The following is a 27,743-nucleotide window of genomic DNA, read 5'->3' on the forward strand; positions in this document are numbered from 1 at the left end:
TTGAAAGAAATTCTTTTTATTTTATTATTTTTTTTTTTTTTTCTTTAATATCGTACGCAAGTACGTACCGACAATATAATTTACATTATTATCGTGATGTAAGATATACACTCAGGAAGTTCGCTGTGTTCGCTCTAATATCTAATATATAATAATTTTATTTGACGAATTGTGGAACGTGAATAATCTCTTTGTAGAAAAGCACTTTATAATTTATCGCTCTTAAGATATAATTAAATTCGAGAGAATATCGATAATCACACGTGTATTTACAAGTTTAGTCGACGAAACGAAGGCCAAACAGAGGGTCTCTCATCGCCTACTACATTTTCTAAGTTATCTTTACGTCTCTAAAGAAGTAGTAATTGGGGGCCACGTGAAAGAAATCTCAAAAGTTATCGTAGTTTAGAAAATAAACACTCTTAGATAACTAAAACGTTCTAGATGAGGATTCCTATTTAATGCACGCTATGGGGATTGTTAAGGAAATACGAAATTACATGTAGACCATCTACTTTGTTGTTTGATCAAAGAGACGAATAGATTTTTTCAATTTTATAGGAGCGACGAAAGATGTAAATATCTTTTACTTGGAATTTTTCATCTACGACTTGATTTACGGCAACTCTGGATAAATAAAATATTATAAAAGAAAAAGTAATGAAACGAGCGTTTTTTTTCTCTGCGACATTTCGCGCAGAGATGTAATTGAATTTTTGTCTTCTTGATTATTTTTATTTTTTTTTATTTTTTTATTTTTTTTACTTTTTTCATTTTTTTCTCTCTTATCGCTAATCCTTTAATTCTATATTGAAAATTGTATCGTGACATTTCTTCAGCATGATTATCGTGTTACGTTAATTGGAATGAAAGACATCAAAGGATCTGATCGTCCAACCCTACGAAATATATCTATCATTCACATACGATTCCTCTTCTCACGAGCCAATCTCGTTTGAGAATCTTCGTACGTGAATAATGAACAACTAAGAAATTAAGGGAATACTTTGGAAATCTTTGAGTTTGTTACGTGATCGATTTTCTTCTAATTTTTCTTCGCATCCCCTCTTCTTATTCTTTTTTTATGACGATGATTATCCTCCGTTAATAACCGGTGTAATCTTGCCAAGGCTGACTTTGTTGTCTGTAATGTTGTCCATTGTATGAGATTGGTTCCGGTGTTCTATAATAAACAGTTCGTTGTCTCTCGTTTGGGACAGCTGGAGCTGGAACGAATTGTGGACTCGGTACGAATGGTTTCTGTTGTTGTTGTTGAGCGATCGGTCTGGAAATTTTGTAATTATCCTCCGAGGATTGTAAAACCGTGTCTCTACCGAGTTGTCTATGAAGAGGTAAAACGAAACCACTGGGCAAGTTGGCTTCTTGAGTTAACGTCGGTGTCAGTGCATCGTTTAACGTTACGTCGTACTCGCTGTCTGGAATATCTTGAAGTTTATGGGTCACCTCGTTTATCCTTTGTTTTACACGGAAACTACTTGGTCCGGAAGGTTGCTCATGAATATCTTCCGCTTTATACGTCGAGCTGTAGAGATTGGAAATTTCAGTTACGGGTTGTCTGCTTTTGCTACGAATCGGTGATCCCGAGGACGTTGGCACTATACCATCGTTGTTTTCCTTGTTACTGGTAAATTGTTCGGTAGACCATTTTTTGTTACTCGTCGGTACATCCGACTCGAGTGTTTTCCGAGTTTCTTCATAAGATTCTGTGGTAGCCGATTTAGGTATTGGATTTTGTTCCAATGATTTCGTTTCTTCCTCTTCGCGTTGTCTCTCGACGGGTCTACGTAATATCGGTCTGGCTATAGACATATCATATTCTTCCTGTCTCTGTTTCTGTTGGAGATCGCTCTGTATCACTTTGTAAGCGTCATACGTTTGTTTTTCCTCTTCTCGTTTACCGTCCTGATCTATTCGTTTGCTTTCTTGATCAGGGACCTGTTGGGCGTAATAATCTTTATGATTTTCTTCGTGTTGATGTTGATGTTGCTGTTGTAGGCTAGTTCTTTCGGTACTTCTATCCTCTTCTCTTCTCGGCGCTTTCGACCCAACCGGTGAGAGTCCTCTAGGATTGGGAACTCCACCTCGTGATGGTAAAAACGGTCTCTTGACGACACGCACGGTTGTCCTTGGAGGAGGAATTGGTGGATCTTCCGGCTCGTCGTAATACTCCGATGAGTATTCATCCGAGTAAGATGACGCGTGATGCTGTTGTTGTTGCTGTTGCTGCTGTTGTTGAGAGTATCGATGATCTTGTTCCTCCTCTTCCTCTTGATCTCGTTCTTGGTAGGTTGTATAATGAGGCGTTTTGATAGATTTCTTACCAAGATCTTCTTCTTCATCTTCCAGCGACCCCCGAGCACCATTGTTGTTATTGTTGTTATTGTTGTTGTTATACGATTGAAGAGGTCTCGTTGGGCGTTCCGGTCTTTCGAAACGATCCACGGACGTTTGCTTTGTTTCCGGCTCCACTTCGTGTACTGGCATTTCCGGCATGCACGTCGTACTCGTCGTTGAGATCGGTCTTCTAGATGTCTCCGTGGTATCTGACAAATCTTTCGATCTGAAGGACGATCGAGATCTATCGTCTATCACCGGCCTATTGTCTCTCTCTCGTTCTAGAGGTCGACTCGAGGAATACGGTCTCTCAGTGTCTTGATATCTTCCACGATCGCGATCCAAGGATCTCGGAGCGGAGAGATCCTTTCCACGATCGACCGATCGATCTCTACCACGCTCCAAACTACGATCCCTTTCTCGTTCTCTCTCGTAATAACGGTCTCTCGAGCGATCAGGATGCTTCCTGGGTCGTATATCATCTTCATCCTCGCGATATCGAGTTCTGTAATTAAAAATCAAACGTTCTTTTACTTTCTACGAAGATCAAATAGAGTCGCATGAACGATATGACGAATTTACGAGTTATTGTTAAACCAATCCGATGTTTAATCCGTTTGTGAAACAGCTGTAAATAGTTTAGCTATGTTGTTCCTGAGTACGTCATTAGTCTCCAAACGAGTAATGTGGATTAACGGGTTAACATCGATGAGTAGAACTGTATCTGTGTTGTGTACGTTACCTTACCTGAAGGGTCGATCTCGTTCTCTGTCCCTGACGTCGTAGAAATCACGATCTCTATCTCTTTCTCTATAAGTCGGTCTTCGTCTAAGTGGTCGTCTCATTGGTCTGATATCTTCGAGTTCGTCGTCGTAATAATCGTCTTCAAGATCGACCGGGCGTCTTCGTGGTTCTTCTGAAATATAAGCAACATTATTATAACGATTTTGTGATATATCATATTAAAGAAAATTTCACTCGAGTTATCTCGTTGAGAGATATCATTGCTCGTTCGTGTAGTTTTTGTTTTGTGTATCCATTGGAACGAATTAAAAAAAAAAAAAAAAAAAGAAAAAAAAGAGAGAAGAAATAAAGAATAAAAACAAGAAAAAAGAAAGAAGAAAATCAAATACCACTTTTTGTTAATAACAAAACTACAAGGAAGAAAGAACTATAAGAGGGGAAAGAGAATGGTTTTTTGTTGAACACGCTTGTTAATCTTAAGAAAATAAACCTAAACTGGCGTTGAAACAAATGTAAATTGATCAAGTGAAACGGGAAGAACCGGCTTACCGGTAGATTGCGCAGACGTAGACTTATAAGCGTAGCGGTCTTGTTCGGATAATGGTACCGGTCTTCGAATTTTAGGAGGAGCCCTTGGTCTGGAATATACAGAAGAGATTGGAGCAGCTGGTTTGACGAGTCCTTCGGTACCACCTATCGATCCTTGATTTGATAGAGCAGCAGCAGAATCTTTGTCATCGTAATCATCCCTAAACCTATAATACCAAACGAAACAATGTATCTACATATTTTTCGATCATAGGATAAAATCCTTTTACTTACCTTTTATCGGAATACCTTCTATCGTCGTTGTCTCTTCCTCTCGAGTCGATCCTTCGATCGTCCAGCTCCGAATCCTCGATCTCGCGCGATCTAGATTGTTCTTGTTCTCTATTCTTCAATCCTCTTGCGTCTTCTTCTGGTGGATCTCTTGGTCTTGCTTGATCCCTCCTGTTATTTCTACTTGGATATCTTTCTCTAGGTGAAACGTCTCGATCTCTTTCATCTCTTATTGTTGTATCCCTGGATCTAGTAGTATCTCTATCACGAAAATCACGATCGCGATCCCTGACATCTCTATCTCTATCTCTCCTATATTTTCTATCTTCGTACTCGTAATCATCTCGTCTGTCGTATCCACGTGGCCGAGTATACTCGTCGTCGTAGTAATCCTCATCGTAATAATCATAAGGTCTTCTTCTTGAATACGGTCTTCTTCGTCTTAATGGATCTCGTTCGCGCGAGGAACCTCGGCCATTCGACGAGGAAGCCACCGTGACCGGCGCGACAGTCGTTGTGGTCGTCGTTGACGTCGAGGTCGTCGAGCTGGTCGTCGCCTTGTAGAGGGCATCGTTCCTATGCCAATACTTCTTCGAATTGGCGCAATCGACCTCGGACACGAAATGGCAAATGAAGGTTTTCTGGTCGAATGCCGTGAAATTGGCACAGAGGAAATCGTAACGAGTGCCGAAAAGACAGTGATGATAGACCTGTCGAAAAGGAGATCTCTTTGTTTTGTTTTCGTTTGATTTTTTTTTTCTAATTTACTTTTTTTCTTTTCTTTTTTTAATTATAAAAGATCTTTGTGATTTAAGGAAACCGTGAAACGAATGGACGGACGACTTTTGAAACGCTTTCTTTTGCTCTACTTCCACGAAATTCTTTTCTCGCATGCTGCTAAGAATCTCTCAGTCCCGATGTGGTAAGTCGAAACCATCGCTGAAGTGTGACCGTTTCTTTTATTTCTTGTATTTTCTTTCTTTCTTTCTTTAACAAAAAGAAAAAAAGAAAACAAAAAAAGGAAGAAAAAGGAAAAAGAAGAAAACCATCGTCCATGAACGCGCAACGTAATCTTCATAATACGATACGAGTTAAATCGTGCGGTATTAACTCCTCGCAAGATGGTTCCAACGGAACGATTATTCATCTTAGAAGTCGACGTTTTCAAATCCATCCAGCGGCCAAGTCATTTTTCAGTGGGACCACAACTATTATTCGTAATAGGGTAGCACTTGGGACTTGTTTTATCGCTAATTGCGAAATAATATATCCATCGATTGGTGAAAGTGACGGAAACGCCATGCTGTACTGGCGTTAAAACTTTCGAGAATTTTTGAGCGCGTTTCTCCTTCGATTTGGAAAGCGATACGTCATTATCGATATATAGACACGTACGAAATTTAACTTACTTATTTTCCCTCCCTTTTTCTCATTTTTTTTTCTTTTCTTTTCTTTTCTTTTTCCTTTTGTTTTATTTTTTTTTATTTATATATATATATTTTTTTCTAGTTGATTATGTTGTCGACAGTTGACAGTTTTAACACACTTTTCAGCGAAACAGCCAGGTCGCCGGCGTTACCGTAGCTTTCACACCGTGTGGTATTATGTGTGTGTGTACGTATATGTGAGAACGATCGTTTCGTTTCGTTTCGAGGCTTCGTGTGTGCACGCTATTGCGCACAGATGGAACTTGTCTCTCCGCGTATGAGCAGGATGCACGATTGTCTATCGCGCATACAGCCAACGTGAATTATCTGACGGAATCATCTGGAATCATTCAGAGCACGTCCTTTCACTGTCTCTCTCTCTCTCTCTCTTTTTCTTTTTATTTTTCTTTCTTTTCTTTTCATTTTGATATCTTCTAGTTCTTACTATTATCGACCGAACCTCTCCAATTCTTTTTTTTCTTTCTTTTCCTTTTTTTGCTCTTTTTACGAAGAACGCAATTGCTCTTATAGTTTTGACATAACGAACGAACCTGTCTAATGCTAATTACATAAATTGATATACGCGTATCTACCTATGTAACTACATAGATACATTTATTTTGCTTCTAATTGACGTGACTTCGAATTCAGGATCTAGGATCTAGGATGAATGATCAACGATGACGTATGTCTGTAGATATTTCTAACACTTTGAAACTATTCGATTCGTTGTAACTGTGTTTGTGTACCAGTGTGTTTCTAAAATTTCTATCGAGATTTAAGGGGAAAGCGAACAAGAAATCCGTTTGTTTTTCTTTTCTTTTTTTTTTCTTTTTCTTTTCTTTTCTTTTCTTTTCTTTTCTTTTCCCTTTACGCCGACTGACTCGTAGACGAGCACAACGAATTTTCTTGCCGATATTTGCATAACAATGGTTTATCCGCTCCCGACGTACGGGCAAGCCGATCGATAACTCCAGACGGAAGGAAGTTCCTTTGGCAATAGCTTTCACAATCTCAAGATTCGCTTAGCACGAAACGGTCAGGGATAAGAGACTTAGCGGACCACGAAAATATCTCCTTTCTGATTTACGTCCTTGTTCGTTGTTATCCTTCTCCTTCTCTGTTTTTACGAAACGAAGCCACCTGGAGATCCTCCAAGAGGAATAACATCGGTGATCGAGAAAAATAATTCTCTTTTATTTATTTAATTTTCTAGCACTATCTTGTTCTTTCTCGTTTCATATTTAAATACCAACACGCAATATTTTCTTTTCTTGTCATTAATTAATACGCATTAAGGTAATAATTATTGATTTAATATTCGTTTATTGTTGATTATTAGATTTAATATCGTTAATATTTGTTAATATTCGATATTAACGTTATTTGGAATTTCGTTATTAGTTTAATTGAAATAATTTAATTAAGAAGATAAAGTATCATTCGAAATGTTTGAAACCTTGACACGTTTAACCCTACCTAAGTACTTGCACGTAGACGTATCTTTCATCTTTTTTATTTGTGTCATTATATTACGCGACAAAGTATCGTAAGAAAGTTTTCTTCCAAAGTATCGTTAGACGCATCTAAGTAGTTATTGCATCTGGATGCGCTGGATATGAGCTCTCGCTTGAACTTTGCCTTTCAAAGTCTTTGGTATCTAGTACCGGGAGTTTGATTATTATTCTTACCTGACACTTGTGAGGTACGCTCGCATAAAATCCATCGTGTAGGCCGTCGCACTTGAAGTCAATGTCCTCGGGAATGCTGTTGTAGAATGGATAATCGCTCAGATTGTAACCGTTCAATTCACGTGGCAAATTTGGATCCCAGATATAATCAATTTGAGGGATTCCTGTTAAAGTGTGTCCTGTAGTTACGTTTCCTTCGGATGAGTTTGTCGCTGGTGTCGTTGTCTGAAAAATAATAATTCATTTTGAAATCGTTCGAATATATTAAAATCGACTTATTTCGGTCTCAAGAATTATTCGCGATGATCCTCAAATAATTTTCTCGATTATTCCAAACACATATATTCTGTATTCACTTATATAAGTAAGTACATATGTACATAGAAAGACATTCGCCGATGAGCATTCGTAATTCTATGGATGATGTCACATTCTGGGTTTACGTGCGAAGGTGAACCTGTAGTTCTCTCTTCGGTGAGAGCTTCTTTTATTTCGAGTTTAACCACCGATGCGATTAATTGATCATTCGTCTATAACTATTAATTAATGAGTTAAATGGGATGAATCCTGTATATTAAGATATAGGAAGTTGACGTTATGGAAATCTTCTCGTATCTGACTTTTTCACTTCAAAATGGTGATTTATCGATGATGATGATGATGATGAGGATGATGATGATGATGATGATGATGTGTTTCATCATATCATCGATACAATCTGTTCTAAATGATCGTTTTAACATCACGTATGAAGACACAGATTTCTTGATACAAAGATCGCTAGGATTCGTGACTATAGAATGGATCGAGATAGTGTCGTAACTAAGTATCTATTATATATATCGAAGATAAACGATTGTCTTACTATTATAATGTGGCAAGTAGTACGACGGGAACATGATATAATGCTACTGCCATACTTGTTCGTCCCTACGCTTGCCTTTCATTTTGTATCCAGTGTATTAGTCGTTTAAGTATTATGTAAGTAAGTACTACATACCTTTCGGACAATGAAACGAATAAAAAACGTACTGACAAGGTCATTCTTTAACTTTTAAATTTTGTCCACAATTTAAATTTGACCTCTTTTTGAGCGACGAAATTAAGCTTTGTGAGTGATTATAAATGGTAAATTTTCTAATGATATTGTGAAAATAATAATATGAACTTATAAGATTTTATTTGCAATTTTATTTATTAATTCGATAAAATCTAATAAGATAGCACGTAAAGATATCGATTTTTGATTGATATTTAAATCTTACCACGGCATCCTCGTTCTCGTTTTCCTCGAGACGTGATTCCTCGGTCGTGGTCGTCGTCGAAGTCGTTGCAATTTTAAATTTCGGTCTCGTAGCCTTCAGCGCATCCGTGATCGCGTTGATCAACAAGAATCCTGGAATTTTAATGAGATTTTTCATTGATTCTGACGACACGCAAAGTCCTTTGTATTACTTTGTATAATTCGCTTTTCGCCGATTGCCTGTCGACTTTGTCGTAGGAGTGAATAATTATCTTTTTCTCTTTCTCTATCTCCTTTACATTTCTGTAAGAACAAGCAATGGCGTTCATTCGTGGCAGAGGAAAAAGTATGGCGTGTTAGATCACTCGTAATGGCCTCGATGAGTCTCTTCTTCTTCGGGAGAAGTAGTAAAAGAAAAGAAAAGAAAAAAAAAAGGAAAAGGAAAAAAAAAGAAGCAGCACTTCAAAGGCCACTACGCATCCTCCGATTGCGAAAATCGTGGAGAAGCGTCGGCGTTGCAAAACGCGGACGACGTGTAGATAGAAAGAGAGAGAAAGAGGGAGAAAGAAAGAAAGAGAAGCGCAGTGAGAGCTCTAACGTAAGTGTCGCAATTTTCAGACGAAGAACGAGCGAGCGAGCGAGCGAGCGCATTCGGTTGGGTAATTGTTTTCAAACGGATCAAGGATATCTATCGATCGTTTCCTTTTGGTCTCGATTGATTATCATCAAACCATATTTTTTTTGTTATCTATCTATGAACACAAAATTATCTTTGCTCCCACATGTTACAACGAAGAAATATGGCGAGTACTCGTTCGAACAAGACCAAGTGAGAATTGAAATGCGACATATATTGTAAATCGATTATTTATTATATCAATGGTAATGGTTGTATTCATCATTGTAATTTGATCTTTATCAATTTGAGTACGAAACAACGAATAAAATATTTTCTTACAATTTTTCCGACGAAATTAATCAAGAAAGAATGTTAGGGGTAGTACGGTCTATTGTTTCATTTGTTGATTTTATTACGATTGAAGATTTAACGTGATCCTCGAGTATAACGATTCACGGTAACTGTAAATAATTTCTCATTACTTTCTTTTTTAAATACGTTTCTTCGGTCGTTTCTTTGTAGACGATCGTTCTTCGAAACCGGTTCAAGGTCGAGCGAGTTAATGAGGAGTATCGGAAAATAAAAGGCACTTCGTTATCGCGGGCAAAAGAAAAAGACAATTTCTTAGTTTTGTGACTTTCTACAATAATGCTGAGATATCTCGAGGGTAAATCATTACTGTGAGGAAAAGAGAGAAACAGAGAGACTTTAAATCGGTGATCGATGTTTAGAATCAAAAGAAAAAGTGATAAATAGTATCGTAACGATACTAATCAATCAACTTGATAAATGGATTTTCGAATAATTGATAAACGGAGACAATAAAAAAGCAATAATATTTATTATCTAATCTTTACAATATATTTTGATTACGAGTAGACAATTGTGTAAAACATTTGCGTAAAACATTATACATTTCTTTCCTATCAATTGAACATCAATTTTTTAAATAATCTTTTAATTTTTTAAATAATTTTTTTAGCAATATTTTATATAATGTAATAACGTTTTAGTTTAAATAATTTTTTATTTCTGTTTTTTTTTTTTTTATATTCAACCTTTCATTTAATCGACTTTATTTATTTTATGTCTTTCGACGAACGATCGATCGAAATCGTATCGGAAACGATATGATGGGATAGAAACGATCGTGATTCAAGATATCGAAGGTTCTTTAGGTAGCATTTGTTGTTGGGCTCGCGAAACGTGCGAACGATACCATTACGAATGGAAGAGAAAGAAAGAGAAAGAGAGAGGCTGTCCTCGATGTTGAAAATACACGAAGTCGAAGCCAAGCGATGGTTGGTGTATAACACCTTATAACGGGACTATACTTTTCCGAACAGGGATCGATAACGAACGGTAACATATTGCACGTCGTATAAAAATAAATTATGGGAACGTGCACGCATTCCGATTGTGGGAAATGTTAACGTGGGCGTGAGCGTTAATGCTGTATGTGTGTGTATACATATATATATATATATGTAAATAGAAATAATCTACGAATGTTACCAGCAAGAATATAAAGGTTTTTTTCGTGACGAAAGAGTTTATCGACAAGTGCGCGTAAACAAATTGCCTCATCCTATTATCTTATGCCAAGCACAAGAAGCAAATCGATTTTTGTCATCGAATGAGAATGACCTGACATTTTCATACCGTAGGCGTGTTTACATCTTTCAACTTACTGGTTAATGCTACGACGAATATTTCCATGATGAATAATAAAATAGAGAGAAAACTCACGTAAATAAAGTAATTATAATTTTTCGAAAAGACGTTTGAATAATTATTTTATAAGAACTCGCAAAGAAACACTTTTGCCAATTAAAATTAAATTAATATTTTTCTTTTTGTAAGGAAGAAGATCGTTTGCGAACAATGGTCTTTTTAACCAAATGATAAACAACCGTTACTCTAAACTCGACTCGCTAACATAGACAAATATGGGGATCCTCGTGAAATACTTCAATCCTTGCGAAGGAATAGCGTGAAGAAAATTCTAATCTTTATCGCAATATACCTCTCATTATTTCCGGCAACTCTAAAAGGACTTCTACGAATGCTTTAATCCAAATAGTCTTGTATACCTACCTACCTAGTTGCAGGTAATATTAATGAACGTAAGTATTTCACCTTTATGACCACGTTAATTACGATATTTAAGTAGATAGTCGTGAAATTTAGTACAACGATTTTACTCAGATCTTTGTGCAAAACTAAAAACTTGGACTAATCCGTTTTATTACTTTCGATTGAGATATTATTAATAATAATCTTCTAATTAATATTTTTATTAATTAATGATATATATCTTGTAAAATAAATGGTCAGTATATATGAATATATTGATTGGTTTTTTAAGATTAAGTGTCAGAGTTGTGTTTAGGTTGCGTCACTTATATTACGTACTGTTATTCTATTTAAGTAATAATTTATTAAAAATATTGACCAAATGTTTAAATATAACAGCGTTTACCCGATAAATAGCAGCCTTTAATAATCACCTTGTACACGTTAATACATAATGCCTGTTTCAGTATATAAGTATTATATATTATATATGTACGTTCGCGAAACGAATGTTTACCGATCGGTGAAAATGTCAGAAAGAATTTTAAATGTTAAAGTCCATGTCACGTGATCGATTTCGAATGGTCCAGTGAATGTAACGTGTCGGCGAGCTACAAGTAAGTAAATATGTTGCCGATTAAACTGAATTCCATTGCTAATTTATTTATCTACTTATTTATTTGTTTACTCATTTTTATTTTTATTTTCATTTTATTTTTATTTTATTTTTATTTTTATTTCTATTTTTATTTTCTTTATTATATTCCTACCTCTTGACGAAGAAATTTCATCCAAGTTCTCTTAATATCGTCGTTTTTTAAAATTTATCAAGCGTTGGTGGAAACTTTGAAATTCCATACGTTACTTCCTACTTTCCTCTATCGATCTTAAGGATTTACGTAAACAAGCGTCATAACGAAGAAGACGCGCGAAGTTATGTACATGTATATATATAGACACATAAATATACCTATATATACATATATATTGGTATATACATACGTGCCTTTCTCGAGGGGAACGATGACAAAGAAAGCAAAATACATTGATATTCGCAACAGGTTTACCTTCCTCTACTCGAACACCCCTTTATCAATTCTTGCAACATTATTCATATGCTAAAAATCGGACGATTTGATGTGGTCGATTGGTTTGTTCGTATTAAAAAAAAAAAAAAGAGGAAAGAAACTGCCCATTTCAGTATTTCTTTTCGATAAATAAATACTTAAATATACACGTAAGAATATTTATAAATGACGCGTCTGTATGAAGGAGTATATACGAGTTTAGTGTGAACTAGCCTTTATTCGCTTTGGATACAAAAATGTCCAGGTGGAAGGTCATCCACTGTCTTCGCATTCCTCACCAAATACGGCGAGTCCAAAAATACTGGGAGACTGGGAGAAAGGACTCTCTTAGAGTTAAAGGAATGTATAAACACAGAGAGTTAAAGGACAAAAACAAAAAGGAAAAATAAGATGGAACTCCGTAGAGGAAAATCTCTTTGGGTTTTTACTTACCAAACAAAGCGAGCAGAAGCCATCTTTTCTCCCGCATGTTGTCGCTACTGTAACAATAAAAGAAGAAAAACAACATTTTTATATATTCTTAAATCTATTGTAATAACGTATCTTTGTTAGCCTTCAAATTATTAATATCATACGTTTGTATTATATATTTAAAACTATTTTCGTTGGATGAAATAGATATAGCAAGAAAGCGGAAATAAAATGAGAGAAAATGAAAGAGAATGAGAGAGAAAGAGAGAAACGCCTACGAGCAATGTTTTTGATGGTATATGTGCGAATTATGAATTAGTATAGGCGGCATGGTAGTATAATGGAAGCCTACTCTCGACATCGAATGTATGTACCATAGAAGCAGTCGAGTGTATGGCTAAGGATAGAAACTTTCTCTGTGCTGTCACCACTGCTAACTATATAATGCAAGAATAATGTAGGTGTTATATAAATGCATGATCACGTAATATCGGGTGTGACTTTGTCGTCATCGATACCATCGATAGATTTTTTTTTATTCATTCTTATCAAAATTGAATTTTGAATTTGAGTCCTCGAGAAATCCCTTCGCGTTCAAGAATTATATCTTTTTTTATTTCTATATATCTAAATTGTGATTTAGCGAAGCCAGTTGATTTGTAATTACAAAATTAGCGAAATGTAATTTTGACATTTACATTTAACAATTCCTTCGCAATTCGAGTATGATTTTGTATTAGCTTTTAATTTAGTTATATTATATCTATTACATGTAATATAACAGTATATACATTTCTTTTTGTTTTATTATGTTTGTGTATATATTATTATTAATTATTAATAATTATTTTGTATTGGCTTCGAGTATTATAGTACACATATATATATTATAATGATATATATATTTTTGTTTTACTATATTTGTATATATCGATCATAAATAATTAATAATAATATTAATATATATATATATATAATATTATATTATTTTTTTCAATATAGTATTTAAAATATTATTAATATATTTTTTGGATGTACTACAAAATTCTATCATGAGAAACATGTAAATTGGTGAAACGTGTGATGTTGAAAAAGATCAAATAAAAATTGAACGGCTGTTATCGCGATACGAGTACGATAAGAATGCAGACGAGCGTCTTGACATTTGTAAGTGCGTTAATTAACGCACAAGAATCTTCCTTTCGAATTATACGAGAAATACGACACGAAAGTCTATTCTGAAAGGTCTTGGCTTTACTATATTATAGTTACCTTGTCAATAGACATATTGTTTCATCACTTATTAGTTCTTAACAATTTTATTTTTTTTTTATGTGAATATATATTGAAATGAAATTATACAATCGCCCGTTAGATTTATCGTTAGAATTTTTATCAAAGGAGAAACGTTCGGAGAACGTTTTCGAAATATATTACGTACGACCTTGAAGTTTCGAATTTCTTGATGACGATATTTTGGAGTTAGGTCCTTTTATCGTTGGTTACATTTGGTGAAAGTAACCTTGTACCATGTTTGTTTCGTATTGGTTCAGTCCCGTTTACCGATTCATTTTTTAACAGTTACCTTTAAACGAAATCGACTATCATTCGACAGAGAGTACGAGTGTGTACTTATTACATTTATTTATAGAGAAAGTATACCGAATGGTAACGATAGTAAAATGAATTGGGCAATTGGAAAAAAGTTTTAACTCATTTCCGTTATTAACAAATAAAAGGTAAAAATTTTATGGATTTGTTTTATGTAAGTTTCGAGAAATTCGTTGTTATGAAATTATAATAAACAGTACGATTGATCAAATATCGTTAAATATTATTTTTAACACTTTGCTAATATTTTATCGAGAAATTTAGAATATATTTATTAAATAACATAAAATAATATTATAAAATAATATAATATTACATTTATATAATATAATAAATAGAAACACAATGACAATAAAGATTCGAGTAATAATCCGTTTATGTAAAAATGAAATTTAATTATACGCTTAACGTATCATTTTAGAATTATTTAAATTTCGGAGAATTTCGAATACGGAAGAAAAAGAATCATTCAGTGGTCTCGAAAGACTTCCTTGAGATCTTTCAATGTTCCTTTCATGTAACTTCCGTAGGGAGTTAATCCAAACTAAGAGGATTTCCCAGACAGCTTGAGAACTCGAGCTTGAAACTCGACTACGTTGTGACATGAGACAAGTGATTACGAAAACTTTTGTAATAGAATGACATGGTCCTTCGTTTCTAACCAACGGCAAAATCGTTGATGATCTCTGTTTCTCCATTGCTTTCACACATACATACGAACGATAACGATCTCTTTAGGAGCTAACTGGAGCACGGCAATAGCGAGGTTTAATTGACGCGAAATATGCCAGTCGGTCTGTGGCATCGATTTATGGAGCGTTCTACATTTTTGAGTGAAAACCGAGATGAAAATTTGTAATATTTCTTACGGCAAATCATTGTCTTAAACTTTCCTGAAATTATTTATAATATCTATAGTATTTATATTTATATTTATTATATTACATTACACGTTATCCCCAAATACACACATACATACATACATAGATACATATTTGTCATAGGTATAGGTGTACGTAAAAACGTGTATAAAATCATGCGACCGTCGTTGTTAAATTTTAATCATTCGTGATGAAGACTAAGAAACATTCGATGACATTATTTTAAAGGATTTTAATTAAATCGATAAATATATTTTAATCGAACAGTTTTAACATTTAGATCGACCGGCTAAAGGCAACGATTAACCTTTTTAATTCAACCTGCTAAGCTAGAAATTTATGGTCGTTTATTATTCGACGACCGACGGAATATCATGCATTGAAAACGTAAAACCTTTGGCACGATCGCTTATTTCTTAGTAGTAATGCGAATCGGATATCTCTCGTTTCTTCTTTTCTTTTTTTAATCGTAAGATGGTATCTTCCTTTTTCAGAAAAGCTTTCTACGGTGGATTCTTCTTCGTACGGACATCAATATACATACATACTTACACAGAACGCGATACTCGTAACGTTACCTTACGGTAAATTACGTTACGTTACGACATACGAATAACGGTCATCCACGACTACTAAAGGTCACCGGAAATGATGCCTGAAACTACTACAACTGTTAACTTACACGCTCGATTCACTTTTTCAAACAACGAAAAGTGATTATAAACGAAGTTACAAATACAATTAAAACGTCGATTATCGTAGGAGTCGATAGATCATATTCAATTTTTCAGACGATATCCAAAAGGTCGTTGAGATTTTTTTTTCTAAAAAGACCCTTGAAAGATTAAAAATACAGATACGTATATATTAATAAGAGCAAAGGTTTAATGTAAAAGTTACAAAAATGAATTTTTTTTATATCGTTTGATTCAAAAAAAACAAAAAATTGATGAGATAAATATATCGATTTACGTGGTCATTTGTTAATTGGCTACATGAAAAAAATATTAATTCAGTCTCGATCGATAAATGACATAGATTTCAGTGTCCTTTTTATACTGCTAACGTACGAACAACTTTCATATTTTTTGTATTTAATTTTCATAATTATATAAAAATTCAATAACCCACGATGAATTTTCGCGTGTAACGTTTACGAGGACAGTAAGTTCGATATTTTTTTTTCCTTCTTCTTCGATTGAGTATGCGCCAAGGCGTGGTTACAAAACTCGATAGCCTTCAAAAGCAGAGCACGCTGTGGCAGGCTTTCATTTCCTCGTGTCTACCAATGCGAATGTTGGAAGGAATGATCAAGTCTGGAGTGGTATATTATTGAGCAAATTACCGGTTCAAGAAAAATTTGCCTTGTGTTATTGCTCGCTGGTTAATATGCGGATTCAAAGAATCGAAAGAAAAAGAAAGGAAAAAAGAAAGAAAAAGAGAAAGAGAGAGAGAGAGAGAGAAAAGATATAGAAGAAAACAAAACTAACGTCGATCAAATGATGACAGTAGATAATATTATGATATACGTATGACCTTTCACCTTCTCTCATAAGATTATCGTTAATTTTTCTTTTTAGGTGCGCCAACATCCGATAGGAACGTCATCAAAAATTTACGTCTTTCGTAATCGTCTGTTGAAAGGTAACATATCTTGCTTTTATCATGTTATTACCTTTCTCGGACGACGAATTCGTTGTTAACTCGATTACATGAGAGAATAATCGTGTAAGAATTGATAGTGATTTATCGTATATTCTCATTGATTTATGTATATTTGTCATTAGCCGTGATCGGGATAAAGATAGAGTGAATGAAGTATACATCTATGATAAAAATAAATCGTGACGTTTGAAGACCGTTAGATCCGATATATTTGATCGCAATGTCTTTCCATATTGTCTTTGGTAAAAGTTGATCCGTTAGAATTAGACGTGTTTGATACTGTATGTTACGTATTAATCATATTTAAACAAGTATATGCATATATATATATATATATATATATATATATATATATTTTCTTTTTTTTGATGATTTAAATAGATCGAGTATAGTATTGGTGAAACAATCGAAGAGATGAATAATCGATGAAAATAATCGATAGTTTGACGAGAGAATAGTTTCTCAAAGGAAACGAAGAAGAGGGAGGTGGATTACTTGTTCAGGTGGAACATGATTCTCAAGAGTAATTTAAAATCAGGCGAAAATAAATCTCTGGTAAGAACCAGCTGAGTCCAGGACCTATATATGTATATATATGTGTTGGTGTGTACTCTTTTGTCACGATTTTCTAGTCTAAGATAGATTGGTCACGATGTTCACTCGGCCGAGAATATATATAAGACAGTTTCACACGGTACGAATTCGGTTTTAGTTTTATTCGTACATGGTTATATTACTTTTACCGAAGGAAGAACACGTTGTATTGTTTATTATTATCTATATGTATATCTAATATATGTAACATATATTTTATACAGAAATATTATTATTCATAGATATAATTTTATGTCTATGCAAATATATATAAACGTATATTATTTGTATATGTAATTATTTAAAAATATACAAAATATTACTTCTAGGGAAGGAAACGTCGTTTTGCTTGTTACTATCTATGTGTATATCTACATCGAATAATATGTATAATATACGTATTATATACAAATATTATTATTCACAGATATATTATCTCTGCATGTATATAGATACTTGAAAATTTTTATGCAAATGTATTACTTCTAGAGAAAGAGAAACGTGTTGTTTTACTTATTATTATCTATATGTATATCTATATCGAATAATATGTCATATACAAATATCATTATTCATAGATATAAATCAATATCTATAATAAATATATATATATATATAAATGTATATTATCTTTGTATGTATATAGATATTTGAGAATCTCTATACAAAATAAGTGTAATATTTCGAATTAAAAAACAAATTGAATTAATAACCATTGACATGTAAAATAATATTTCGTTTAATAACTAGCTTCGTGTACTGGGCGTTGCTCGATCTTTTAAAGGAGATGAGCTTTAAACTAATTAAATAATAACGCTCGAAACAGTATTTCAATTAACTATTATTACAGCTTATAGTTCTTGAATAATTATTCTTCTTTTTAATTTTTTTATGGATCTAATGCAATTTTCCCTATTCTATCTCTCTAAAGCAAACACTTTTTCGTTTCTTTTATTTCACCAAGTAATATAATTACCTCTTGAATTTTCATAAAATTCTTTTTTTTTTTAATATGTATTCATATTCTTCTTCAAATTCTCACTTATTCAAATTACACTTTACGCATTTACTTTCTGTTTTTTTTTCTTTCTTTTTAACTAATACTTTCATGATAAATTATAAAATCATCTAGACATTTTTTATTTCTATAAAAGGTCACGATAATTTATATTTTCTTTTATCTCTAAAAGATAAATATATGAAGAATCAATTTTCCTCGTATATTTCTTCTTAAAATTATTGAGAATGATTGAGCTATTACACAAAAAATTGCTCGAACTTAAGTTAAGAGAAAGTAGTAGATTTTAGAAATTGCTAGAAATCCCTAAAATATTTTTTTCTAGGATATCGAAGAATATTCGTGACAAATTTGATGCGGATACGTTGAACAGTATAGAACTTTTTATTTAATAAATATATTTTGACTTTTATATACACCCCCCCCCCCCACACACACACACACATATGAAGAAGATTAGAAAAAAACCAAATGTTTCATAGCAAACATTCGTTTCAATTTAAAGCTAATAAACAAGATATTAATTCTGATAATACTTATCAATTCAGATTGTATCTACCTACTTGATTTCTGTGTACACATATCATACAGATAGAGAATATTTGTAGCATACATCGTGATAAGTATATAATATATAATTATCAACGATAAAAACATAAAACGTCATTCGATAATCTTTGAAAGAACGACTTGTAGACGCTTTATTATATTATACTACTTACTAGTAGAATTATATTTCTATTATCCGATACGAACGATTTATTATAATACATTTTTCCACGTGTAAAGAGTTTCTACGGAATAATGTTCCATAGATATTATCAGATACGCGTTTCTTCGATTATATACATTAAAAAGAATCGTACTTGATCCCTTGGAAGTTATACATACATACATACATACATATATATATATATATATATATATATATATATATGTATGTATGTATATACGTAACCTCTGATGAAAGTTAATACACCTCGATCAGTGTGAATCTCGTTACGGTGGTTTGGTGCTCGGTATTTACAATTTCGATCCAATCTTAAATCTTAGATCCGTTAGCATTGCGTTAGATTGACTACTATATCTGGCCTATGCCCTTGGAAACAAGCATTGTTTATTTCTATCTTTCTTTTTTTCTCTTTCTCTCTCTCTCTCTCTCTCTTTCGTTTATTTCCATACGACCTATGATACGTACCAGTTGAGAATATACTATACATACAACATATGTATGTATGTATATAAATCGAGTTTCCGCATCAATGCATCGAGATTTATAATCTGGTACGTGTGTCTTGCACGTGCGATAGTAAATTATGCGTTTACCAACCGCAAAGTCTCGTATCGTCGTACGATAATATCGCGAGAAAACGTTTATTAGCCGAGTTTCCTCTCTTTTTCCTCGTTTTATTAGACAACCGTAGCCAAATTTTCAATCGTAAGTCTTGATTGTCTATAGATATAATATCTGATTACCGTGGTAAGCATGTTTCTACCATAATAGACGTCACGATAATTTCTTCGGTAGAGAACTTTTCCTCTTACTAAATGTTAAAAGTCGAGCAATGCCTTGCTCAAGATTCAGGCTTAATGCCGCGTAGCTTCTCGTGACGAGCCGTCGAGATTATCCACGAACAAGTCCGACATCAACCTAAGTACTTACCTACACGGTATTTCGAAAATACGTCTTCTGGGATTACGTTAACATCTTTAAATCCGCGAATCGCTATGCCTTTTAACGTTTACCTCCTTTATAAGATTTTAACCGACTTTATGGTGAGCTTGTGATCACGTCGTACCGATCGAGATAATAAGAATGAGAGATTTATAATATAACGATGTGTTGGATCACGTAAAACATAACATTGATAATTATTAAAAAGAATATCGATTTACATTATTAGAATGTCTCCTCGCAATTACTCTTTTTTTTTTTTCGACAATATCTAATGATGTCTAATGATTATTATTTTATTTTTTTCTTTCTTTTTCAATTATCAATGTTCGAGTATGCGAGTTCGTTCAACCAGGAATCGATGAAACAACGTACTCGTTCATAGATACGTTAATATATAGATACACGCATACATATATAAGAACGTTTAGCTTGAAATTTTCTAAAGGAATAAGTAAGTGCTCCCACGACGATCCATGACGTTGCTACGAAATAGCCGAGGAAGCGTTTTGGTTGCTTTTGCCGGCTGAAGAAAACCGGCTTGGGAATAAAATGATTTCACTCTTGGCTGCGAATAAAATTTATTCGAGCGTAAAGTGCCGTTTCGCGTTGTTTTATCGGTTCATTGTGTAAGATCGAGTCGTTCTCGAAAGAAAATATAGTTTCGTCTGTTATCCGATACCAGGACAAAATATCAAAGAAAAATATTTCCGACTGTTTCCGCAACACGATCATGTTCTCTTATCCTTCCCTTTCTGTTGAATTATATCGTACTATTATTTATTATCATTTATTTTCTTTCTGTTTCGATCGATTTTTTCTCCCATGAAATATTCGTTCAACGTTTAACATCGAAATTCATCATCCAACGAGATGACTTTCATATTCTTCGGACAAGTTACGTCAATCGTTTTTTTTTCGAAGTATTAACCGTGTGAAAATATCACGAAACGTTGAGATAAATCGGTAATATCTATTCATTGGAAATTTTTTTTTTTAGATGGACACTTCGCGAAAGCGATATCACGCAACATCGAATGTGAAGAAACCATCGTTATTGACACTTTTTAAACATCATTTTAAACGTCATTCTTGGACGTTAACCTTTTCATTTTTGAAAGAGTATGTATGCTTGATATTGACGACTGATCCGCTCTGAAAAAAATAACAATTTCTTTTGGTAAATTTTAAAGATTAACGTCATCGCATTTTTCGATATCTCTTATACTTTCACAATCGAGTTATTTTATGAAGGACGAAATGCAAATTTCCCGATTAATTTTTGCATCGTTTCAATTAATCATCGAAACTCAGACTATCTGAGAAATGTTATCTCAGATTTTATTTTAATGTTTGAACGAATCAGATTATTGTTTTCGATTAAATTGTCAAATGGCGCGAACGAATCTCAAGGAAAGTGTAATGTCTCGTGTAACATGATTACCAATTATAGACGATTAATTCGTTTCTATATATCTAGCTATTTCGAATTGATCGGTTTACGATTGATTAAAGAGTAACGAGTTTTTGTATGGACAAACACGAAGTGACATCTTTCATTAATCATTTGTTTTTATTTCGATGAGAAATATTGAAAAAAAAAGATTACTTTAATATACATTGTTTTAGTATATGCACTTTTTCGATTCTATATACGATTCGACCTATATACGATTCTTTCGATAAAAAATAGATAAAGTACATATGTATCTATATAATATCGATTCACGAGATAATCGAGAATCGAAAGGAGTGTAAACTCGAAACGGTACTTCGCTTTTTCGATGTAGCATTGTCACGTCGTAAAAGATATCGGATTTGGAGCGAATCGCCGATAGGGATTAAAACGAAACAAATTTCATTTGAAATACATTTTCGTTCATTTTTTTTCTTCTTTCTTTTCACGTGAATCTTGTTTTCGTGAGAACAAGACGATGAACTCTTTCGGTTTTGGAACAAAATTCGAATAAACGAGAAAGTCACGATCAACGAGAGTTTCCGGAAGAGGTAAACTGGATCATTTATCTTTCCTTCTCTTTCGGAATCTAAATACTCGTAAATCTCTTATATCTCTTTTTATTTCTTTCCCCTCCGGTTCAATAATTCAAACGACGAATATTAAAATTGAAACAAATTTTTATTCGTTACTTTTTACGTTCACTTTTCAAACTTACTTTATTTAATTAATATCTTTCATTAACGAATTATTTAATACGAACACATTTACATTATTTTTATTAAATATTATTCATCCGTAATAAGTCGACATATCGAATGAATAAATCTCATATATAATAATCTTGATCCTGTCGACTGTCTATAGACGAATAAAAAGAACGACAAAATTATGTATATCTACGTATGTACTTACATACATGGGAAATGGCAGACACGCTTGTTAAAGTAATCACCTATGTCGCGATATACTATACATATATATAAATATATATATATAAACATACACACATATACATATATATTATATGGTGAACTGAATTTTCACTGTCAACTACGTTCGTCCGTTGTTACTAACAGTACAACGTACGATTAGTACCGGATCATTACGCGTCCCACGATGATTCTTTCGAGAGAGTTCTTGTCGCGGTTCTTTGACCTCAAGTTAACCACAAACTTCATATTCGTAGGGTCGTTCTGTGCGTCGTCGTCATCGTTGTCGTCGTCGTCATCATCGTCGTCGTCGTTAACATCGTCATCGTCCTCTTTGTCATCGTCATCATCGTTATCGTTATTGTCGTTATCGTTGTCTCGTTCCTGAGGGTACATGTCCTTGAGAACGAGTACAGAGTGATCCTTGAACCGAGTAGGAACGTCGTTCGACTGGTATCGTTGCAAAACTAATTTCTCGTTTAACCACGAAAGTAGATATATAAGCGATATATATATATATATATATGTATGTATGTATGTATGTATGTATGTATGTATTTATTCTTACAAATGTATTCTGTATATAAATACATATGTATAATTTATTGAGTATGTTTGTAAAACATAAACGGTGCAATCACGAAAGTAAATTCCTACCATCGGTGATCCGCCTTCAACGTAATTTTCTATCCAACAAGTTCTACAAGCCCTTCGCTCGATCCGCATAAATCTCGATTTGTCTTTCCTATAAGGGAAAGGTAGGTATATGGAAATTGTATATACCCATTTACATTGTATATACATGTACATTAAATATCTACTCGGTAGAATATCTACGATGGTGATTGGTTATATTATATAAATACGTATCGAAAACGAACGTTTTATCGTCAGGAATCCGTACCATATGAAAAATAATGTTTTATATTTACATCGACTGGAAGTATATAGAATCGTTTACGTAACATCGTAGGTATATATACGTCTATGTATATATATATATGTATATAATATCGTATAAGTTTCTTACTTCTCCGATGGTATGCGTCTAAGCGATCTATAGATATAGTACGAAACGAGTCATTGTACTCGCTTTACAAGGAATTTACGACCGAAGTGATTTATCGTTATTCCGATAATCGATCGATCATTTTTCATATACGAAGTATCCATTATTACGATATATATATATATTTATTTATTTATTTATAATAATAAATTATATATGTATCAGTATATATATATATATATATATATATATATATATATGTATGCATATAATTTCTTCTTTTTCTATATATATTTTTTTATAATAGTAAATTATATATATATATATATATATATTAGATAGTAAATTTTTTGGATCAAATATCAAGAATTATTCTTAGGAAACGATTGTTATTCTTGTTTATATAATCATCTCTTTCGACAAACATGATCGATTGGGAAAGAAAGGGGAAGAAGAAGAAAAAGAAAATGTAGGTGTCGACACGATAAAAAAATCGGTCGATTAACGATAAGCCTCGTTACGAATGTAACAGGATCAACCATAAAACTATCGGTGCGTTTGATTATGGCGAAGTAGCTGGTTTATTTTTCCGTCGGCGTATCTCGTCGGAGAAAGCCGACGAGTACGCCAGCCCATTCTGTGTCGTAACAACGCGCTGTGCGATATTGTTTATGAAAAGAGAGCCGACGAAAAAATGTCGAACGTTCGGCCTTCGGCTTGCCCCTATATATACATACATATATACATACATACATACATAATAGGGTAGAACATGTAAATTGGGAACAGTTGAACATTTTGGTTGATATTTAGCAGATATTTTTTTATTAAAAGATTATTCTTTTAACAAAGATAAGTATATTAATTGTTTATCCATAAACAAATTATTCTATCTTTTTCAAGTTTCCATTTAAATATTTCAACCTGTACATACATAGCTATACGTGCATATATATATATATATAATTAAATGTAGATATGTATATATATATATTTTATATATATATATATATATATATATATATATATATAAAAAATATAGAGACTAGGCGTGTCGCCTCTAACGGGCTCCTCGCAAATTAAATTCACTTTCGAACGTGCGTACGGAATCCGCCGATCGAAAGTGAACGTAGACGCGTTAGAACGAATGTGTACGGGCGTTCGTTAGAATGCGTGTGATTGTACGAGCAAACTCACTCGCGGACAATTTTTCACGAGAATTTTCTGGCCCGGTAAATAATCACGTTCGTTCGCCGTTTAGATTTTCGACGTGTTCGAGGACGTTAACGAAAGTTAGTACGTCGAGTAGTCATATATATAAAAACAAAAAGGAGAAAAAATTCATGGAACGTTCGATGAGCACAAGGCATGTTTGTTCGACAACACGCCAGGTTACGTGCTGGATAAAGAGAAAGAGAAAGAGAAAGAGAAATAGAGTGAATGGGTATTACGAACTCTTTCAATTCTTTACTATTCTCAACTAGGTTTTGTTCGAACGAAATTAACTATATAAGAGAATCGAGAAGAAGAAAGCGAATTGGCGATGTTCTTGGGTGGAGCATATCGAGTGGAAAGTTGAACGTGTGCTGGAATCGATGACGAAATTTTCGCTCGTTTCAAAATGAGAGAAGAGTAAAAAAAAAGAGATCGTGTTTTATATATATATATATATATATATATATATATATATATATATACAGAGAGAAAAAGAAAGAGAGAGAGAGAGAGAGAGAGAGAGAAGACAAGAGCAAGAGTAAGAGTAAAAGACGAGCGGCCATCTTTCTTTTCTTCTACCCTTTGATTAATAAAATAAAAGAGTTTGTAAGAGAGATCGACACGAAAACGGTATATCCGCTCGCGTTATGCTTCGTTGTTTAGAGTTGAGAAAACGATTTATCGCGAACACGATCACGCTCCGATCTTCCGGGAGATGTTTGAAACGAAGATTGAAAAATTCACAATTTCCTGGATTTCTTATTATCGGCACGAACTTACATTCAATCCTCTTTCACCTATTACGTTCACTTATGATCTATTTTATTCTACTTCGAATGTCGTTTCGAATGTTGCCAACAACTCGAAGAAGTTTCGCTCGTGAAAGAGTTCACGTGGAGAGTTCGCGATTATTGCCACAATACCTGAAGAAAAACGTTTAACTGAGATTCGCGCGTTTGTAAGATAAATACTGTGATTATACCGGTCTCCCTCCGATGGGGTAATACAAAATAGAATTTCATTAGACTGGTTTAAGTCGCGTGTTCTTTTTTTTTTCCACGAACTCTCCCTAAGAACATTCGGTTGATCAACAACTCCTAACCGCGAGTCACCTATTTTCATTGCTTCTTTTTTCCTCTTTCGAACAAAATATCATTTCACTCTCTCTCTCTTTCTCTCTCTTTAACATCAAAATAGAATAGATTAATGATAAGTGAAATTCGCTTAAGACACCGACCTGGTCTCACGGCTCCGCTGTTTCTTCGCTGTTTAATCCCTCATGAAAGCACCGGTCCTCTCATGAAAGCACACTATGAAAAAGAGGGCGAGAGAGATCGAGAGAGAGAGAGAGAGAGAGAGAGAGAGAGAGAGAGAGAGAGAGAGAGAGAGAGAGAAAAGAGAGAGAGAGGAGAGAGAGATAGAACGAGCACTTTTTCCCTCCTTTCTTTTTCTCTATATCCGGTACACACAATATAATATTCAAAAGGAATTAATGTAAACGAAAGGATAAAGAATATAATGATAGGATAAAAGAGAGACAGATAGACAGAGAGAGAGAGAGAGAGAGAGTGAGAGAGAAAGAGAAAAAGAGAGAGAGAGAGAGAGAGAGAGAGAAAGAGAGGAGGGGGGAGGAAAAAATAATAATACAATAAATATGGATTCACTCGCGTTAATTAAAAAAAAAAACGCCGAAGAAAATCTTTCGTTCGCACGTTTTCGAGATAGAGGCAAGACGACCGCGCGTCCGGTCCAGTCAGAAGACTGCGGTCTGGAAGTGGAAAAGCCAGCAGCAGGAGCGTTGCGCTTGGCCCACCGTCGTCTGGTCGAGCTTTCTACCAGCGAGGATAAGATTGAGGAGGGGAACTCGGACTTGCATTGGCGTCCTCCTACTCCTTCTCGATTGACGTTCCACTCTTCTTTACTGTTACCATGTCCAATGGCGTAGAATCTTATTGCCTTACTGATGTTTCACGGGTTCTGTTGGAAAGGCTAACTCCTTTTTCTTTGGTTCCCCTCGTCTGTAACTAGAATACACCTGCGTCGTCACATGACTAAGTCAATCGTTAGATCGAACCATCAAGTTTCTGTTTAAAACAAGATTCTTATGTTCGTGATAAATAGATTTTAGATTCGATAGATTTAGATACATTGAGGATGGGCCTTGAAAGAGGGGTGAAGTGGATGAACAAACGTGTAATTTTCTTATAGGATCGATTGGAATACGATGAACGAGAGAAGCTCGAGTTTTTAACCGCAGCAATAAGAACGACTTGAAGTCGAAGAAACCACAGGGACCAAGCTTCCCCATTCACACAAATAATCTTTTATAATGTTCGTTATAATCGTCGTATCCCTCGAATATCTATCGAAACAAAGTGAAAGTGGAACGCGTGCTCTCTCGACAAAAGGACGTGCTAGAGCTCGACTCGCAAACGCGACATATGCGGCGGGGGCCAACTCGCCGTTATTTTCATACGATCGATAGCCATTTTGATGATGGTCTACTTCGTTCAAATCTATCGATTAAGAAATAACGATTAATTCTAGATACTCGTTTCTACTTCGCTGTATTTCTCTTTTTTTTTTATTTTACATATCGAACATAAAGATTCTTTTTTTTACGTTGATATATCTCTTCCGAGAAAATTGGGAGGTCGACAAGTCTTCGAGTTCATTGCCTCTTATGCTCCCTTAAGGACAACCGATCCTTTTTTTCTCTATTTATTCGAAGATAGAGTCCTTAAGAGCATCTTAAGAGAATGGATTTTTTATTTGAGAAATTGAGAGTGCGTCGTCGTATAGAAATTTATCTCTTATGTTAGAAAAGACCACTTTTTTCTTCTGTCTTTTTTTTTTTCTTTCTTTTTCCTTTCTTATTTAATATCACCGAGTTTCTATGCGCTTTCCGACACGCCCATTGATCTTTCGAAAAGGGATCGTCGAGAATTCCGAACAGCTCTGGATACGCTCGCTCGTGATATTTGCAAATGCGACGAGTAAAGTGAAGACTCAGAAAGAGAGAGAGAGAGAGAAAGAGTGATTTTCTCTCTCTCTCTCTCTCTCTCTCTCTCTCTCGACACGCATTGTTTTTCTCCTCTTTCGTGATACGATCTACCCGCAAAACCTTATGATTTCTTATTAGAATGAAAAAAAAAAAGATAAAAAAGAAACAAGGTGTGACGAAAGCAAAACGAAAGGTGATTTCGATGCTCTT

General features: G+C 34.1%; 1 protein-coding gene across 2 annotated transcripts; it reads right to left on the minus strand.

The window, feature by feature from the left end:
* Positions 1-26,319, minus strand: LOC127066065 (zinc finger CCCH domain-containing protein 13). Of its 2 annotated transcripts, none has more exons than XM_050999321.1 (8): positions 25,767-26,319; positions 12,495-12,541; positions 8,302-8,432; positions 7,037-7,261; positions 3,922-4,628; positions 3,649-3,854; positions 3,103-3,268; positions 1-2,860 (listed from the first exon to the last, which is right to left on the minus strand). In XM_050999321.1, exons 2-8 carry the CDS (start codon positions 12,529-12,531, stop codon positions 1,105-1,107), a joined length of 3,228 nt encoding a protein of 1,075 aa, XP_050855278.1. In that variant the 5' UTR covers positions 12,532-12,541; positions 25,767-26,319; the 3' UTR covers positions 1-1,104. The 2 variants fall into 2 exon arrangements, with proteins under 2 accessions (XP_050855278.1, XP_050855277.1); XM_050999320.1 differs by having other exon boundaries at positions 3,103-3,271; positions 25,767-26,311.
* Between the last annotated feature and the right edge of the window lie 1,424 nt (positions 26,320-27,743).

The sequence above is a fragment of the Vespula vulgaris genome, chromosome 9 (genome assembly GCF_905475345.1).
Source record: "Vespula vulgaris chromosome 9, iyVesVulg1.1, whole genome shotgun sequence".
In the NCBI taxonomy this organism is placed as follows: domain Eukaryota; kingdom Metazoa; phylum Arthropoda; class Insecta; order Hymenoptera; family Vespidae; genus Vespula; species Vespula vulgaris.

Bases quoted from the DNA above. Each gene is read 5' to 3' on its own strand.
- LOC127066065 (XM_050999320.1), bottom strand. From the start codon at position 12,531: ATGCGGGAGAAAAGATGGCTTCTGCTCGCTTTGTTTG. The intron at 7,262-8,301 runs GTAAGATTTAAA...ATTATTTTTCAG, and splicing joins ACGAGAACGAGGATGCCGTG to ACAACGACACCAGCGACAAA. The intron at 3,855-3,921 runs GTAAGTAAAAGG...TTGGTATTATAG, and splicing joins AGAAGGTATTCCGATAAAAG to GTTTAGGGATGATTACGATG.